Raw genomic sequence first — 20,611 nt, 5'->3', positions numbered from 1 at the left:
CAGACTCAAGGGGCGATTGGCCTAATTGTGCTCCTGTCTTATGGCCTTCTCCACACTCTTATCCTGTGCACCCTGTCGGCACTCTGCCTGGTCCCCTCAAACCCCGGCTTCTCATAGTCCTGTCCCGAGCACACAATCACACCTGCCTGCAGCATCTTGTTATCCCCTCCAAAACCATAATACAAAAATGTAATAATGAGAGGGGCTTGTCTGGGTCAGGTTTCAGACCTGGACTGAGATGGGACCGCTGGACAGGGTGGTCACCAGTAGGCTGGGAATTGGTGGAGCTTCTGGAAAACCAAAGGGAGAAGAACATGTCCAAATACCTCGAAAGGAAGCTCAGACAACTGGTGGCCTTTTGCAAAGCCTGGGGCAGAAACAGAGGCACGCAGACAGATGATTGTGTTACAGAGAAGACAGTGTCACCATTGAGGACAATGTGTCCTAATCCTTTGACAGGAAGCTCACACAACTGGTGGCCTTTGGTAAAGGCTGGGGCAGAGCTGAGGCAGGCAGAGATGGCTGTGTTTCCACATCCTGGTGACCAACACAGTGTTGTGAGGATTAAGTGATGATGTTAAGCCTTTTGGTTCAACCTATCTGTGCTGGTTGGAATATGTCAATGAACCAGACACCAGGTGTCTGACTCAGGGGCCCCAGAAACCAGATGACTCCCTTTCAGAGGATCATACATCACCACATGCTGCCCAGATGTAAGTCATTACATGTTGTCCTGAGCACCTTTGCCAGGCACAATTTGTATCTTGCTTCCCAGGTGCCAGGGTCAGAGATGTCTTGGCATGGTTCCACGGCATTCTCAACGGTGAGGTTGAGTAGCCAGAAGTCTTGGTACATACTGGCACCATTAACATAGGTAGACAGGTGGGGAGGTCCTGCAGAAGAATTTTAGGGAGCTAGGTAGAAAGCTGAAAAACAGGACCTCTACAATAGTAATTGTTGAATTTCTGCCCACTCCACACGACAGTGAGGGTAAGAATAGGATGATTTAGAAGGTGAATGCGTGGCTGAGGAACTGGTGCAGGGGGCAGGGGTTCAGATTTATGGATCATTAGGATCACTACTGGAGAAGGTACAACCTGTATGAAAGGAACCGGTTACACTGTAAACCATGGGGGACCAATATCCTTGCAGGAAGGATTGCTCGAGTTGCTCAGGAGGGTTTAAATTAATTTGGCAGGGAAAGGGGAACTGGAGTGATAGTGCCAAGGTTGAGGCATTTGGCTTACAAACAGAGGTAGTGTGTACTGAGATTCCAAGCAAGGAGAGGCTATTGACAACAACATTGCAGGACTGAAGGTTTTATATTTGAATGCACACAGTTTACGGAATAAGATAGACATACTCGTTGCATGGTTACAAATTGGCAGGTATGATGTTGTAGGTATTACGGCATCATGGCTGAAAGAAGATTATAGCTGTGAGCTTAATTGTATCGAAAGAAGGGGAGGTGTAGCTCTGTTGGAAAAATATGAAATCAAATCATTAGAAAGAGGTGACATAGGATTGGAAGAGTTTGGATTGAATCATTGAGGGTAGAGCTAAGAAACTGCAAGGGTAAAAAGACACTGATAGGAGTTACAGTATATACAGACCCCCCCACCCCCACCCCCGCCAACAGTAGTAAGGACCTGGTTTACAAATTACAATGGGAGATAGAAAATGCAGGCCAATAGGGCAATGTTACGATAGTTATGGGGGAGTTCAATATGCAGATAGAATGAGAAAATCAGGCTGGTGTTGGATCCCAAGAGTGGGAATTTCTAGAATGCCAACAAGATGGTGTTTTAGAGCAACTCATCATTGAGCCCACTAGTGGATCAGTTATTCTGGATTGGGTGTTTTGCGAAGAACCAGAACTGATCAGTGATCTTCAGGTAAAAGAAGACTTGGTGCGAATGATCATAATATGACAGAAATTACAGAGGCATGAGAGGAGTTGTTCAGAATTGATTGGAAAAGAACACTGGCAGGGAAGATGGCAGAGCAGAACTTCTGTATAGTATTCTAATGTGGCGGCCCACACACGCGGGACTTGAACCGCCATCGGGAGCCGTGGGCAGACACACGGTAGCGCGTTTGGAACTACCCACTCGGGGCGGACTTTCCGGGGACAGTCTGACAACACGTCTGCCCCACGGGTCACAGGGGCCCATGGGAGGGGAGATTTAAGCGTGTGATTTTGAATTAGTAAAGGCATTCTGAGTTCAGCTCCCTCTGCCTCTGTGTGTTTCTTTAGTAGCGTGTTTGCACGTGACTACGTTGGTGACCCTGACATTCCAGACGGTATCTGGAGCCGGCGACTAAGCGACTAGCCATGAGTTCAAGTAACTCGCACAGCGCGGTCTCTCTGAAGCTCCTGACTTTCTGGGCCACTCAGCCCCACGTTTGGTTTGAGCAGGCTGAGGCCCAGTTCAATATCAGAGACACTACAGCTGACGCCACGCGGTACTACTACGTGGTCAGCACGCTCGACCAGGAGATGGCATGCCGGATTATCGACCTCCTACGCCAGCCAACGGAGGACAGGTACACTAAGCTTAAGGCGCTCCTGATCCGTACCTTCGGACTCTCCCGCTGCGAACGGGCCATGCGGCTCCTACACATGGACGGCCTGGGCGACCGCACGCCATCCCAGCTCATGAATGATATGCTGGCGCTCATGGACGACCATAAGCTGTGCCTTTTATTTGAACAGTTGTTCCTCGAGCAAATGCCAGAGGACATTCGCCTCCTCCTCGCGAGTGAGGATTTCAGCGACCCACGCAGGGTCACGGCTAAAGCAGACGTCCTTTGGCAGAGCAAGCAACGTGGAGCAGCCTCCACTGGCCTAGCCACGATCGCGCGCCCCAAAGCCCAGGCCCCGCAACCGAAGCCGTCAAGACTCATGGGGGAAAAAGACCAAAGTTCAGAACAATGGTGTTTCTATCACCAAAGATGGGACTCAGGCGCGTGCCACTGCCGTCCACCATGTGCTTTTCCGGGAAACGCCGGGGCCAGCAGTCGCTAATGGCTACGACGGCTGGCCACCGAGACAGCCTCCTGTACCTCTGGGACCGACAGTCTGGGCGACACTTCCTGGTAGACATTGGGGCCGAAGTCTGCATACTCTCCCCGCTCGAACATGGATACTCGTAACGCGGTCCCAGGCCCCGAACTCACCGCTACAAATGGCACCACTATTCGGACGTACGGCCCGCGAACTATCTCACTGCATTTTGGGTCCAGCCGTTTCACTTGGACTTTCACGTTGGCAATAGTGTCACAGCCACTACTAGGGGCAGATTTCCTAAGAGCCGACTGCCTCCTGGTCGACCTAGAAGGCCAGCGTTTGGTCCACACCAAGACATTCCAGACTTTCCAGCTCGGAGAAGCCAAGCTACCAGCCCTCCATCTGGATTCTGTGACCCTCTTGGGTAACGAATTTGCCAGGGTGTTGGCGGAATTCCCCTCCACAGTCACCCCTCAGTTCTCCATGACCGACCCCAAGCTCGGCGTGCAGCACCACATCCCCACGCAAGGACAGCCGCTGCACGCCCGAGCTCGCAGACTCCCACCCAACAAGCTCCACCTTGCCAAGGAGGAGTTCCGTAAGATGGAAGAGATGGGAATCGTACGCCGCTCAGACAACCCGTGGGCGTCCCCGCTGCATGTGGTGCCCAAGTCCGCAGGAGAATGGAGGCCCTGCAGAGACTACAGAAGGCTCAACGATGCCACAACCGCCGACAGATACCCGGTACCCCACATCTGGGACTTCACGGCGAACCTGCATGGAGCAACTATCTTCTCAAAGATCGACCTGGTCAGGGGATACCGTCAGATCCCAGTGCACCTGACGTCGTGCCCAAGACAGCCCTCATCACCCCGTTTGGCTTGTTCGAATTCCTGAGGATGTCTTTCAGTCTCAAGAATGCAGCCCAAACTTTCCAAAGGCTCATGGACTCAGTGGGACGCGGCCTGGATTTCATTTTCATTTACTTGGACGATATCCTGGTGGCCAGCAGTTCGCACCAAGAGCACGTGGCACATTTGAGCCAGCTCTGCCAATGCCTGAGCGACCACGGACTGGCAATCAAACCGGCGAAGTGCCAGTTCGGGCCACAGAGTCAACCGACATGGCGCAGTTCCCCTACCGGACAAGGTCCAGGCTCTCCGCCAGTTCTCCAAGCCCAGCACGGTCAAGGGCCTGCAGGAGTTCGTAGGGATGGTCAATGTTTATCATCGGTTGGTGCCGGTGGCGGCACGTATCATGAGACCCTTGTTCAGCCTGATGGCCGGCAAGGCCAAAGCAGTGGCATGGGACGCGGAGTCCATGGAGGCGTTCGAGCAGGCCAAGGAGGCGCTGGCAAAGGCAGCCCTCCTAGTGCACCCGAGATTCGATGTACCCACGGCACTCACAGTCGGCGGAGTCCTGGAGCAGCTCGTCGAGGACCAGTGGCGACCACTCACTTTCTTCAGCCTGCACCTACGGCCAGCAGAGGTGAAGTACAGCGCTTTCGACAGAGAGTTGCTAGCGCTCTACCTGGCTGTCCGGCATTTCCGGTACTTCCTCGAGGGAAGGGAGTTCACCATGTATACGGACCACAAGCCCCTCACCTTCGCACTGGCCGAGGTATCGGACCCATGGTCGGCTCGGCAGCAGAGGCACTTGTCCTTTACTTCAGAATTCACCACGGACGTCCGCCACATCGCAGGGAAGAACAACGTCGTCACCGACACACTGTCTCGCCCCTGCCTCCACTCAGTAGGCATGTCGGCCTCAGGAATAGACTACGCAGTAGTGGCGGAAGCACAATGGTCGGACACCGAGATCCCGGCTTACCGCACCGCTGTTTTGGGGCTCCAGTTAAAGGATGTCTCCATCGGCCTGGCAGCGGATCGACTCCTGTGCGACGTGTCTTCCGACAAACCCCGACCCGTGGTACCAGCAGCATGGAGGCGCCAGGTGTTTGACACGCTGTACGACCTGGCCCACTCGTCCATTCGGGCGTCCATCAAGCTGGTAGCGGACAGATTCATCTGGCACGGTTTGCGCAAACAGGTCGGACACTGGCCTGGCCATGCGCACACTGCCAGGTCGCTAAAGTCCCGCGGCACACGAAGGCTCCCCTCCAGCAGTTCCAGCCGAAGCACAGGAGGCTCCAACACATCCACGTGGACATCGTCGGCCCCCTGCCAGTCTCCCGGAGGCACAGGTATATCTTAACTATGGTAAACAGGTTCACCAGATGGCCGGAAGCCGTACCGCTCGCAGACACTGCGCCAGGACGCTCATTGCAAACCGGATCGCCAGGTTCAGCCTCCCAAGGGACATCACCTCTGATAGACGGGCGCAGTTCACATCTGGTTTGTGCACAGCACTGGTGCAGCTCAAACCGGCGCACTTGGACATTGAGCAACCAGTGAGGGTACCTGCAAGGCCGGCCAGGCAAGCCACACAGACTGGGGGCTCCACTCCCCCAATGGATGTTTCTGGGGGGGGGGTGGCGGCCCGCACACACGGGACTCGAACCGGCTTCAGGAGCCGCGGGCAGACACGCGATAGCGCGTTTGGAACTACCCACTCGGGGCAGATCTCCTGGGGACACGTCCGCCCCGCACGTCACAGGGGCCCATGGGAGGAGAGATTTAAGCACGGAATTTTGAACCAGTAAAGGCACTCTGAGTTCAGCTCTCTGCCTCCGTGTGTTTCTTTAGTAGTGCGTTTGCGCACGACTACACTAAAAGCGAGATGACACAACCATGGCTAACAAGAGAAGTCAAAGCCAACATGAAAGCCATTGAAAGGGCATGTAGTAGAGCAAAAATTAGTGGGAAATTAGAGGGTTAGGAAGCTTCTTAAAAACCAACAGGTTGCAATAAAAAAAGTCATTACGAAGGAAAAGATGGAATGCGAAAGTAAGCTAGCCTGTAATATTTAAGAAGATAGCAAAAGTTTCTTCTGATATATAAACTGTAAAAGAGAGGTGACAATGGATGTCGGACCGCTGGAAAACAATGCTGGAGAGGTCATAATGGGGGACTATGAAACAGCAGAAAAAATGAGTAAGTATTTTGAATAAGTCTTCACTGTGGAAGACATTAGCAGTATAGTGGAAGTTCGAGAGTGTCGGGGTCAGCAGTGTGTGAAGTTGCCATTAGAAGGGAGAAGGTTCTTGGGAAACTGAAAGGTCTGAAGGTGGATAAATCACCTGGACCAGATGTTGTACACCCCAGAGTTCTGAAAGAGGTGGCTGAAGAAATTGTGGAAGCATTAGTAATGATCTTTCAAGAATCACTAGACTCTGGAGTGGTTCTGGAAGACTGGAAAATTGCAAATGTCACTGAACCCTTCAAGAAGGGTGAGAGGCAGAAGAAAGGAAATTATAGGCCAGTTCGTCTGGCCTCAGTGTATGGGAAGATATTGGAGTTGATTGTTAAGGATGAGGTTTGGGGGTACTTGGAAAAACATAATAAAATAGACTGTAGTCAGCATGGTTTCCTCAAGGGAAAATCTTGCCTGACAATTCTTTGGAATTCTTTGAAGAAATAACACACAGGATAGACAAAGGCGAATCAATGGATGTTGTGCACTTCGATTTTCAGAAGGACTTTGACAAGGTGCCACACATGAATCAGCTTAACAGGTTAAGAGCCCATGGTATTACAAGAGAGGTACTAGCATTGATAAACCAGTGGCTAATTGACAGGAAAGAGTCAGAATAAAGAGAGACTTGTCTGGTTGATTAGTGCTGTTCCACAGCAGTCTGTTTTGGGACCTCTTCTTTTTACATTATATGTTAATGACTGATGACAGAATTAATGGTTTTGTTGTAAAGTTAAATATACATATACATAAAGACTTGGCCTCCGCAGCTGCCTGTGGCACAGAACCACAAATTCACCCCTCTGACTGAAGAAATTTCTCCTCATCTCTGTTCTAAAAGGACACTCCTTTATACTGAGGCTGTGTGCTCTGATCTTAGACTCTCCCATCATCAGAAACAACCTCTCCACATCCACTCTATCCAAGCCTGTCACCTTTCAATAAGTTTCAATGAGGTCACCCCTCATTCTTCTGAATTCCAGTGAATACAGGCCCAGAGCCATCAAACGATCTTCCTGTGACAAGCTGTTCAATCCTGGAATCATTTTGATGAGCCTCCTTTGAATCCTCTCCAGTTTCAGCACATCCTTTCGAAGGGGCCCAGACCTGTTCACAATACTCCAAGTGAGGCCTCACCAGTGCTCTATAAAGTCTCAGCATTACATCCTTTTATATTCCAGTCCTCTCAAAATGAATACAAACATTGCATTTGCTTCCTCACCACAGACTCAAACTGCAAAAAACCTTAAGGAATTCTGCACAAGGACTCCCGAGTTTTTTGTATTTTCTCTCCATTTAGGAAATAGTCAACCTTTTCATTTCTTCTGCCTAAGTGCATGACCATACACTTCCTGACACTGTATTCCATCTGCTATTTCTTTGCCCATTCTCCTAATCTAAGTACTTCTGCAGCCTCTCTATTTCCTCAAAACTACCTTCCCCTCCAACTATCTATATCGTCTGCAGACTTTGCAACAAAGCCATCAATTCCATCATCCAAATTCCTGACATATAACGTAAAAAGAATTGGTCCCAACACAAACCCCTGTGGAACAACACTAGTCACTGGCAGCCAGCCAGAAAAGGCTCCCCCTATTCGCACTCTTTGCCTCCTGCCAATCAGCCACTGCTTTATCCATACTAGAATCCTTCCTGTAATACCACGGGCTTGTAGCTTGTTAAGCAGCCTCATGTGTGTCTCCTGATCAAAGGGCTTCTGAAAATACGAGTACACAACATCCATCGATTCTCGTTTGTCTATCCCGCTTGTTATTTTTTCAAAGATTTCCAACGGAATTGTCTGGCAAGATTTTCCCTTGAGGACACCATGCTGACTACAGCCTATTTTATCATGTGCCTCCAAGTACCCTGAGACCTCATCATTAATAATTGACTCTAACATCTTCCCAACCACTGAGGTCAGACTAATTGGCCTATAGTTTCAACTCTTCTGTCTCTCTCCCTTCTTGAAGGGTGGAGTGACATTTGCAAATTTCCTGTCTTCTAGAACCATTCCATAATGCCTCCACAATCTCCTCAACCACCTCTTTCAGAACCCTGGGTGTACACCATCTGGTCTAGGTGACTTATCTACTTTCAGACCTTTTAGTCTCCCCAAGAACCTTCACTCTAGTTATGGTAACTTCGCACACTTCATGACACCTGATACCTGGAATTTCCACCATACTGTTAGTGTCTTCTACAATGAAGACTAATGCAAAATATTGACGGGAGGAGAGAGAGCAGCGCGCCACACGTGCGCAGCCCTCCAGTGAAAAATGATATCGTATCCGTTAAATAGGGGCCGTGGACAATTCTGATTTGATGGAGAGGGACGTGAAAGCACAAAGGAACGTCTGGAGAAATTTCTGAAACACTCATTCGCTGCTGTCGTTACTCCGTGGTCGGGAATCTTCCGGAGGGTAGGCCTCAAAATCCCTGGCTTTGCCTGCTGTTGGCGACCGAGATTGAGGTCAAATCGTTTGGGCAGGGATGGCGCTCAGTACTCGGTGTCGGAGAGCTGATTCGGAGGCTCGAAGTTTTTGGATGACTGAGAGTCGGATTGTGGTCCGGAATGGCAGGGAGAGTTTTTCTTCCTTCTCCCGTCTGCGTGAGATGTGGAACATTTGAGAGACTTTGAACTTTTACTGTGCTCATGGACTTCTTCATCAAGTTATGGCATTGTTGCAGTGTTGTAACTATATGTTATAATTAGGTGGTTTTGTCAGTTTTTTTAGTCTTGGTCTGTCCTGTGTTTTGTGATATCATACCGGAGGAAATATTATATCATTTCTTAATGCATGCATTACTAAATGACAATACAAGAGGACTGCGTGTCTTCATAATCTAAAAATACATTTTCAATCTCTTCCTGCTATGGGCAGAAGTTCCCACTTGCTTCAAACAGGCTACAATTATACCAGTGCCAAAGAAGAATAATGTAGGCTGCCGTAATGACTATCACCCAGTAGCACTCACATCGACAGTGATGAAACGCTTTGAGAGGTTGCTCATGACTAGACTGAACTCCTGCCTCAGCAAGGGCCTGGACCCATTGCAATTTGCCTATTGCCATAATAGGTCAATGGCAGACGCAATCTCAATGGTTCTCCACACGACAACACAAACGCCTGCATCAGAATGCTGTTCATCGACTATAGCTCAGCATTTAATACCATCATTCCCACAATCCTGATTGAGAAGTTGCAGAACCTGGGCCTCTGTACCTCCCTCTGCAATTGGATTCTCAGCTTCCTAACCAGGAGACCACAATCTGTGTGGATTGGTGATAACGTATCCTCCTCACCGAAAATCAACACTGGCGCACCTCAGGGGTGTGTGCTTAGCCCACTGCTCTACTCTCTGTATTCAGATGACTGTGTGGCTAGGCATAGCTCAAATACCATCTATAAATTTGCTGATGATACAACCATTGTTGGTAGAATCTCAGGTAGCGACGAGAGGGCATATAGCAGTGGGATATGCCAGCTAGTGGAATGGTGCTGCAGCAACAACCTGGCCCTCAACATCAGTAAGATGAAAGAGCTGATTGTGGACTTCAGGAAGGGTAAGATGAAGGAACTTATACCAATCCTCATAGAGGGATCAGAAGTGGAGAGAGTGGGCAGCTTCAAGTCCTGGGTGTCATGATCCCTGAGGATCTAACTTGGTCCTAACATATCGATGTAGCTATAAAGGCAGGACAACAGCTATACTTTATTAGGAGTTTGAAGAGATTTGGCATGTTAACAAATACACTTAAAAACTTCTATAGTTGTACTGTGGAGAGCAGTCTGACAGGCTGCATCACTGTCTGGTATGGGGGGGGGCGGGGGGCACTGCACAGGACCGAAAGAAGCTGCAGAACCTTGTAAATCTAGTCAGCTCCATCTTGGATACTAGCCTACAAAGTATCCAGGACATATTCAGGGAGCGGTGTTTCAGAAAGGCAGCGTCCATTATTAAGGACCTCCAGCACCCAGGGCATGTCCTTTTCTCACTGTTACCATCAGCAGGAGATACAGAAGCCTGAAGGCACACACTCAGCGATTCAGGAACAGCTTCTTCCCCTCTGCCATCCGATTGCTAAATGAACATTGAATCTTTGGACACTACCTCACTTCTTTTTAATATACAGTATTTCTGTTTTGGCACTTTTTTAATCTATTCAATATACGTAATGGATTTACTTGTTTATTTATTATTATTATTTTATTTATTTATTTTATCTATATATATATACATACACACACACACATACACACATACACATACACACACACACACACGCACACACATACACACACACACATACACACACACACACACTTACTTCTCTGCTGGATTATGTATTGCATTGAACTGCTGCTGCCAAGTTAACAAATTTCACGTCACAAACGTTTAATTGGAGTAAGGGGAAATATGAGGCTATCAGGCAGGAACTTGGAAGCTTAAGTTAGAAACAGATGTTCTCAGGGAAACATACGGAAAAAATGTGGCAAATGTTCAGGGGATATTTGCGTGACGTTCTGGATAGATACGTTCCAATGAGACAGGAAAAGGATGGTAGGGTACAGGAACCGTGGTGTACAAAGGCTGTTGTAAATCTAATCAAGAAGAAAAGAAGAGCTTACAAAAGGTTCAAAAAACTAGGTAATGATAGAGATCTAGAAGATTATAAGGCAAGCAGGAAGGAGTTTAAGAATGAAATTAGGAGAGCCAGAAGGGGTCATGAGAAGGCCTTGGCAGACAGGATTAATGAAAACCCCAAAGCATTCTACAAGTACGTGAAGAGCAAGAGGATAAGATGTGGGAGAATAGGACCGATCAAGTGTGACAGTGGAAAAGTGTGTATGGAACCAGAGGAGATGGCAGAGGTACTTAATGAATACTCCTCTACTGCCATGATGAGGGTAAACTCAGGTTGGAGAAGCAACACCTCATATACCGTCTGGGTAGTCTCCAGCCCCTTGGCATGAACACTGAATTAGAAACATTGAAACCATAGAAACTACAGCACAGAAACAGGCCTTTTGGCCCTTCTTGGCTGTGCCGAACCATTTTCTGCCTAGTCCCACTGACCTGCACACGGACTATATCCCTCCATACACCTCCCTTCTATGTATCTGTCCAATTTATTCTTAAATGTTAAAAAAGAACCCGCATTTACCACCTCGTCTGGCAGCTCATTCCATACTCCCACCACTCTCTGTGTGAAGAAGCCCCCCCTAATGTTCCCTTTAAACTTTTCCCCCCTCACCCTTAACCCATGTCCTCTGGTTTTTTTCTCCCCTCGCCTCAGTGGAAAAAGCCTGCTTGCATTCACTCTATCTATACCCATCATAATTTTATATACCTCTGTCAAATCTCCCCTCATTCTTCTACGCTCCAGGGAATACAGTCCCAACCTATTCAACCTTTCTCTGTAACTGAGTTTCTCAAGTCCCGGCAACATCCTTGTAAACCTTCCTTGTAATTCTCCAACTACTGGTAATTCCCTCCCCCTCCTGTCCCCCCTCCCAGTTTCACTCTGCCCCCTCCGCCAGCTGCCTATCACCTCCCTCATGGTTCTGCCTCCTTCTACTACCCATTGTGTTTTCCCCTATTCCTTCACCTTTCCTGCCTATCTCCTCCCTGCCTCCCCTCCCCCACTCCTTTATCTTTCCCCTTACTGGTTTTTCACCTGGAACCTACCAGCCTTCTCCTTCCCACCCTCCCCCACCTTCTTTATAGGGCCTCTGCCCCTTCCCTCTACAGTCCTGACGAAGGGTTCCAGCCCAAAACGTTAACTGTTCGCTTCCACGAATGCTGCCCGACCTGCTGAGTTCCTCCAGCGTGTTGTCCTCAGAATAGAAGAGCATCCTTTTAGAATGGAGTTGAAGAGGAATTTCTTCAGAGAGTGGTAAATCTGTGGTGACTGTGGAAGCCAAGACTTTACATATATTTGAGGCAGAGGCTGATATATTCTTGATTGGTCAGGGCATGAAGTGATATGAGGAGAAGGTAGTAAATTGGGATTGAGAGGGAAAATGGATCAGCCATGATGAAATGTTGGAGAAGACTCGTTAGGCCGAATGGCCTCATGGTCTTAGATTCACAAAATACACTGTCCCACAAAGATGCTGCTCACAAAGGTGCTATGTTACCTGGAGACATTGTGGTTGTTCCTGATCTTCACGTGACACAGGATGTTGGGCAGTTTCTGGGAGACGAGAACCCGAATCTGGTCAACTGAACTGCAGAGCTTGAGATAGCCGAGGTAAAGTCCAGGAGCGAGAACTTCATGGCTCTGTCTGTGAAATGCCACTTTCTCCTGTGGGAGGACAGAGCAACGTCAACCCAAAGTTCGCCATCTCACCGTCTCCCCAGGGTGCACGTATAACACTCCAGCTTTCTCAACCCCCACACATACAATACTCCCACCGTCTCCCCATCCCGCACGTACACTGTCACACCATTTCCTTACCCTGCACGTACACCGTCACACTCTCTCCCCACCCTGTACATACACCATCACACCGTCTCCCCACCCTCCACGTACACCATCACACCCTCTCCTCACCCTCCACGTACACCGTCACACCCTCTCCCCACCCTGCACGTACACCGTCACACCGTCTCCCCACCCTCCACGTACACCGTCACACCCTCTCCCCACCCTGCATGTACACCATCACACCATCTCCTCACCCTCCACGTACACCGTCACACCCTCTCCCCACCCTGCACGTACACCGTCACACCGTCTCCCCACCCTCCACGTACAACGTCACACCCACTCCCCACCCCGCACATACACCGTCACACCCTCTCCCCACCCTGCACGTACACCGTCACACCGTTTCCCCAACCTGCATGTACAACTCTCATACCGTCTCCCCACCCTGCACGTACACCATCACACCGTCTCCCCACCCTCCACGTACACCGTCACACCATCTCCTTACCCTGCACGTACACCGTCACACCCTCTCCCCACCCCACACATACACCATCACACCGTATCCCCACCCTCCACGTACACCGTCACACCCTCTCCCCACCCTGCACGTACACCATCACACCGTCTCCCCACCCTCCACGTACACCATCACACCCTCTCCCCACCCTGCACGTACACCATCACACCGTCTCCCCACCCTCCACCTACACCGTCACACCCTCTCCCCACCCTGCACGTACACTGTCACACCCTTTCCCCACCCTGCACGTACACCATCACACCGTCTCCCCACCCTGCATTTTTAAATCTCACACTCAGGCTCCCTGAGGCTCACTGCTTCAGTGATCCTCAGTAGGTCAACCCTGTGAATACTCTGCCAAGGTCACTCCAGTATGCTTCTGTCCTTCATTCCGACTGCTGAGAACCAAGTCCCTTCACCTATACAGAGTTAATGTTCCCAGCCAGCTCACCACTCACTGGCTCTCTCCCCTCTATCTCTCTTTACAGATAAAAGATCTTGACTGTTCATTTTCTCCCATGGATGCAGTCTGATCTGTCGAAATCTTCCACAGCTTGTTGTTACACCAGCTCATTTCACCAAGGTTATTGTAAACGTACAGTCAAAGACATCTCAAATGTTGTGTCAATGTCTCCCGCACCCCGTTCTCCCATTCTCCCAAGCCATGCGTCCCAGATTCCAAACATTCATGAGGGGTAAAAACATTCTTCCTCAGATCCACCTTAAAACTCCTGCTCCTTCCCCCAAACCTCTCTTCTCTCGTTTTAGCCACCTCTGTTGGAGGCACCATGAGGCCCATTGCCAGGCGGATGCACCAGGCCCTTCGCACCCTCCCCTACTCCAAGGAGAGCAACCACATGGTCTGCTGTCTGTTCTTAAGGCAGTCCATGTAGACCCCGTCCTGGGTGAGGTGTTCTAGCTGTCCTAAGCAATAAAGATGTAATGACTGTAAGTAATGTCTGATTCAGAGGGTATGCTGCCTCTCAGGGCCTTTGTCACAACCATTATCCTACGTGTAGAGTCGACAGCAGTATGTCCAGCGCCGTAGGCTCATCTGCCGCAGACAGTGACTTGCGCTGGTTCTGAATCTTAGCCAGCGGAATCCACCTGACGTTCTCCAGGCTCTGCTGGGAGCTCAGTTCCCTCATGGTCACAATGAGAACGTTCCCCTGTCTGTCCTTGATAGGCTCGAAGTACAGCTGGCCAAGTTCCTGGGTTCCAAGCAGCCCCTGCAAAACAAAGTCAGCAGGTAAGAGGGACCCATCGCGCATAGGCCTTCATCTCACAACGATATCGTCCTTGGGTTGAGAAGGTTAAGTGATGTCTTGAGACATTAAAATGGTGGATATTTTCCTGCACTGGGAGGTGTGGAAAGAGGAGATATCCCGAAATATCAGGCTCAGTACACTCATGGCACAAACCCTCAGAGTATTCGTTATTTGAGCCAGCTTCCTTGATCATTGAGATCAGGGCTGATGTCAGATTAGCTCTGCTCCAGTTTTCTGCCAATTCTTTCAACCCTTCAATTCCCAAAATCCAACTCCCCCACCTGTTGGCTTGGAATAAGATCATAAACAACCTCTCCACATCCTTTCAACATTCAATAGGTTTCAATTAGCTCACCCCTCATTCTTCTGAATTCTCGTGAATACCAACCCAGAGCCATTAAACACACTCGATATGACAAGCCATTCAATCCTGGAATCATTTTCGTGAACTCCTTTGAACCCTCTCCAGCTTCAGCACATCCTTTCTAAGATAAGGAGCCCAAAACTGCTCACAATGAGGCCTCACCAGTGCTTTATAAAGTCTAAACATTACATCCTTGCTTTTATAAGACTGTGAGACTAAAAGATATAGGAGCAGAATGAGGCCCTTTGGCCAATCGCGTCTGCTCCGCCATTTCATCATGTCTGATCCAATTTTCCTCTCAGACCCAATCTCCTGCTTTTCCCCATATCACTCCATGCCCTGACCAATTAAGAGTCTATCCAGCCTCTGCCTTAAATATACATGAAATCTTGGCCTACACAGCTGTCTGTGGCAAAGAATACCACAGTTTCACCACTTTCTGGCTAAAGAAATATCCTAGTCCTCTTGAAATGAATACTAACATTGCATTTGCCTTCCTCACCACAGATTCAATCTGCTAATTAACCTTTAGGGAATTGTGCACATAAACTCTCAAGTCCTTTTGCCCCTCTGTTTTTTCTATTTTCTCTCCATTTAGAAAATAGTCAACCGTCTGATTTCTTCTACCAAAGCGCATGACCATACACTTCCCGATACTGTATTCCATCTGCCACTCCTTTGCAGATTCTCCTAATCTGTAAATCCTTCTGTAGCTTCTCTACTTCCTCAAAACTAGCTGCCCCTCCACCTACCTTCATATTGTCTGCAAACTTTGCAACAAAGCCATCAACTCTATCATCCAAATCTTTGACATATAACATAATAAGAATCTGTCCTAACACAGACCCCAGTAGAACACCACTAGTCACTGGCAGCCGATCAGAAAAAGTTCTCTTTATTCCCACTCTTTGCCTCCTGCCAATCGGCTACTGCTTTATCCATATTAGAATCTGTCCTGTAATACCATGGGCTTGTAGTTTGTTAAGCAGCCTCATGTGGCATCTTGTTAAAAGCCTTCTGAAAATCCAAATACACAACATCAACTGATTCTCCTTTGTCTATCTTGCTTGTTATTTCTTCAAAGTATTAAAACAGATTTGTCAGGCAAGGTTTTCTCCTGAGGAAACCATGCTGACTATGACCTCTAAGTACCCTGAGTCCTCATCGTTAATCAACTCCAACATCTTCCCAACACTGAGGTCAGATTAACTGACCTAGAACTTCCTTTCTTCTGTCTCTCTCCCTTCTTGAAGATTGAAATGACTACCAATCTTCTGGATCCAGTGATTCTTGAAAGATCTTTACTAATGCCTCCACAATCTCTTCAGTCACCTCTTTCAGAACTCTGGGGTGTACAACGTCTGGTCCAAGTGACTCATCTACCTTCAAAACTTTCAGTTTCCCAAGCACATTCTCCCTGGTTATGGTAACCACACATTTCATGACCACTGACACCAGGAACTTCCACCATACTGCTAGTGTCTTCCACAGTGAAGATTGATGCAAAATACTTATTCAGTTCATCCACTATTCTTGGTCCCCCATTACTATCTCTCCAGCATTGTCTTCCAGCAGTCTGATATCCACTCTCACTTCTCTTTTACACTTTATGTGTCTGAAAAAACTTTTGGTATCCTCTTTAACATTATTGGCTAGTTTACTTTCAAATTCCTTCTTTACCTTCTTAATGACTTCTTTGGTTGCCTACTGTTGATATTTAAAAGCTTCCTAATCCTCTAACTTCCCTCTAATTTTTGTTCTATTATGTGCCCTCTCTTTAGCATTTATGTGGGATTTAATTTCTCTTGTTAGCCACGATTGTGTCATCTTGCCTTTAAAACACTTCCTCCTCTTTGGGATGTACAGTATACATCCTGTGCCTTCCAAACTTCTTCCAGAAATTCCAGCCATAGCTGCTCTGCCATCATCCCTGCCAGTCAATTCTGGCCAGCTCCTCTCATGCCTCTGTAATTCCATTTACTCTTCTGCAATACTGATACATCTGACTTTAGCCTCTCCTTCTCAAATTTCAGGGTGAATTTAATCATATTATTATCACTTGTCCCTGGTGGTTCTTTACCTTAAACTCTCTGTTCAATTCCATTTCATTGCACAACACCCAGTCCAGAATAGCTGATATCCTATTGGGCTCAACCACGAGCTACTCTAAAAAGCCATCTTATGTACACCCTAGAAATTCCCCCTCCTGTAATCCAGCATGAACTCGATTTTCCCAGTCTACCTGCATATTGAAGTCCCACATGACTATTTTGCCCTTTTGGCATGCATTTTCTATCTCCCATTGCAATTTATAGGCAACATCCTTACTACTGTTTGTGGGTCTGAATATAACTCCCATCAGGGTCATTTTACCCTCGCAGTTCCTTAGCTCTATCCACAATGATTCAACACCTCCTGACCCTATGTCACCTCTCTCTCATGATTTGATTTTTTTTACCCTCTCTGCCTTCCTGCCTGTCCTTTCAATACAATGTGTATCTTGGATGTTAAACTGCTAGCTAATCTTCTTTCAGCCATGAATCAGTGATGCCTACAACATCATACATGCCAATCTGTAACTGTACTAGAAGTTAATCTACCTTATTCCGTATACTGCACACAGTCAAATCTAACACCTTTAGTCCTATATTCACTATTTTCAATTTTGTCTGCCTGTTATGTTGCAACTCATCCTGTTGACTGCAATTTTGCCCCATCAACAGCCTCTCTTCACTCTACATTGCCTCTGCTTGTAAAGCAGCTCCTTATCTACAGCACAATCACTCCAGTTCCCTCCCCTGCCAAATACAGTACAGTCAATGTCTCTCAGGAAAGAGAATTCCAAAGATTCACCATCTACATTTCCACGTGAAGTGGGGTACCCCCACACACTGAAATCGTACCGCAGTTCTGATTCTCTGTCAGCATCACCCCCTATAGTTCCCTCAGGTCCTCATGTCTCTGTCACCATCAGTAAATGTCCCCTAAAGAATGGTAAATCATACCCTGTTAGAGTTATGCAAACACATTTCTCTCTTCGTCAAACCTTCCGTAAAACCACGTTGACTTGGTCTCAACATTTTATTTATTTATTTAGGGATACTGCGTGGAACAGGCTTTCTGCCCTTTCAGCCATTCCACCCAGCAACCCACCCATTTAACCCTAGCCTAACCACACGGCAAGTTACAATGACCAATTAATCCACCAATGCACGCATCTTTGGACTGTAGGAGGGAACTGGTGTAGCCAGAGGAAAGGCACGTGTGCATGGGAAGGAGTGTACTAACTCCTTACAGGGAATGCCGGAGAGGAACTCTGAACTCTTGCATCCTGAGTTACAATAGCATTGTGCTCACCACTACATCACTATGGCACCACTATTACTTAAAGCTTCGCCAAATGACCAGCAATTTCCTCCCTGACCACAGGCTCAGGCACCAAGGCACCAACATGTGCCTGGACAACAGGCCAACAGTTCCTCACTTTGCCTCTTACTTCCTTCTTGAATGAGGGTGATGTATCTCTGGTCACCCAATCCAGCGGTCCATTCCCAGAGATCAGACAGCGTCGAAAACTATTCAATGACAGCACTGTGTCTGCAGTCACTGTCTTAACCCTTGGCTGATGACACAGTAACCCGACGACCGGTCTGCCTTTGGTCCGTTAGATTTGGTAAGATGACTGCTCCAGCAGACACACACACACACAGAGCCAAACAATACTCCTATCCATTCTGTAGTCACTATCATCCCCTCCCATAAACACCACACACACACACACACAAACGCACAGAGTCAAGCAGTACTCCTATCGGTTCTGTAGTCACGATCACACTCTTACACACACATACACACCCACAACCTCACACACATACACACACACACACACACACACAGCCAAACAATACTCCAATACTCCAGTACCGTCTGTACCCACTATCACAATCTGCTTCAACAGGTGAAGTATTGGGAACTGGTACGTGTTCCAATTTGACAGAGGATTGGGAAATGGTCTTTTCCCCAATCTGATGCAGGATTAGGAACTGGACGTTTCCCATTCTGAGCTTCTTCTCGGGAAGGGATGAGCAATTGTATGAAATAGGCCTTGCACAGAGTTAGATGATTGTGGTCAGAGGATGGAGGGGAGATCCACACCACCAGTACGTAAACATGGTGAATGAGGCAGGCAATCTAAAATGTGAATAAGCTATCGAGAGACCTGCAGTGCTTAAACCTCAAATAAAAGATACACTTATGTGCACCAGAGAACTGTAAGCTTTTCATAAGATCAAAATAATAATAACAAATTGTTTTTTTAAATGTTCATTGAAAATAATTATTGACAAGTTATTACTTGCTGGCAACCTTACAAGTGTGGAAAGCTACAATTATTAACCTGCTGTACTGAAGAAGCATCATGGAAATATGCAGAATGGGAGAGAAAGGGAATCATGTGGGAATGGGAGTTGGACATAGTGAGCTGCAGGAGTTTGGGATAGAGTCATTGTGCAGAGCATTATCGCCACTAATCCAGACACTGAGAATATAAATGCAGCCCAAGAGAAAGGCAGATACAAGACCATATGACATAGGAGCAGAATTCGGCTATTCAGCCCATTAAGTCTGCTCCCTAACCCAAACCCTAATAGGCTCCAACACTTTGGAGTCACTACTCTCTGGCTAAAAAAAAAAATTCCTCCTTACCTCTGTTCTAAAAGGTCACTCCTCAATTTAGACTAACTGGCCTATAATTTCTTTTGCTTACCTTCCTTCTTAAAGAGTGGAGTGATACTTGCAATCTGCCAGTTCTCCGGGACCATGCCAGAATCAAGTGATTCTTGAAAGATCATGATCAATGCATCTGCAATCTCTTTAGCAACCTCTCTCAAGACTCTGGGATGTAGTCCATCTGGTCCAGCTGACTTATACACCTTAAGACTTTTGAGTTTTCCGAGCACTGTAATAGCAATGGCACTCACTCCTGCTCCCTGACACTCACAGACCTCTGGCACACTGCTAGTGCCTTCCACAGTGAAGACAGATGCAAAGTACCCATTAAGTTCATCTGTCATTTCTTTGTCCCCCATTACTACTTCACCAGCATCATTTCCAGTCCAGTATCAACTCTCACCTCCCTTTTGGTATTCTGCTTTATATTATTGGCTAGTTTGCCCTCATATTTCATCTTATCCCTTCTTATAGCTTTTTATGCTGCCTTTTGTTGGATTTTAAAAGCTTCCCAAATCATCCAGCTTCCCCCTCACTTCTGCTACGTTATATGCCCTTTCCTTGGCTTTTATGCAATCCTTAACTTCAGCCATGGTTGACTACCCCTGCCATTTGGGAACACATTCCTCTGTGAGACATATCTATTCTGCACCTTATGAACTATTCCCAGAAACTTCAGCCATCTTTGCTCTGCCATCATCCCTGCCAGTATCCTCCTCCATCCACCTGGGCAAGCTCCTCTCTCATTCCTCTGTAATTCCCTTTATTCCATTGTGATACTGATACATGTGACTTATGCGTCCCCCCTCTCAAATTGCAGTATGAATTCAAACATATTATGATCACCGCTTCCTAAGGGTTCCTATAGTTTAAGCTCCTGAATAAAATCTGAGTTATTACCCAGCTCCCAATCCCTGAGTAGGCTTAAGCACAGCTGCTCTAAAAAGCCATGTCACAGGCATTCAACAAATCCTCTCTCTTGTGATCCAACACCAACCTGATTTTCCCAACCCTCTTGCGTTTTGAAGTCCCCCATTACAATTGTGTTGTTGCCCTTATTACATGTTTTTTCCAATTCCCTTTGCAGTCTCAGCCCCACATCTCAGCTACTATTTGGAGGCTTATATATGATTCCCATTTTTTTTTACCCTTGCAGTTTCTTAACTCCACTCACAAAGATTCAATA

The 20,611-nt window shown here is 47.6% G+C and overlaps 1 protein-coding gene across 1 annotated transcript in view; it reads right to left on the bottom strand.

The window, feature by feature from the left end:
• LOC134341228 (ankyrin-repeat and fibronectin type III domain-containing 1) overlaps positions 1 to 20,611 on the bottom strand; it is a gene marked incomplete at its 5' end in the record, with an annotated part of 187,324 nt that overhangs the window by 99,053 nt on the left and 67,660 nt on the right. Inside the window, 2 exons of the mRNA XM_063039062.1 lie at positions 12,250 to 12,416; positions 14,079 to 14,294. Of these exons, the coding sequence (XP_062895132.1) occupies positions 12,250 to 12,416; positions 14,079 to 14,294 (383 nt within the window). The remainder of the gene's footprint in view (positions 1 to 12,249; positions 12,417 to 14,078; positions 14,295 to 20,611) is intronic.

This window comes from Mobula hypostoma, assembly GCF_963921235.1.
Source record: "Mobula hypostoma chromosome 9 unlocalized genomic scaffold, sMobHyp1.1 SUPER_9_unloc_2, whole genome shotgun sequence".
Classification (NCBI taxonomy): Eukaryota; Metazoa; Chordata; class Chondrichthyes; order Myliobatiformes; family Myliobatidae; genus Mobula; species Mobula hypostoma.
This window is presented reverse-complemented; position numbering and strand designations above follow the sequence as displayed.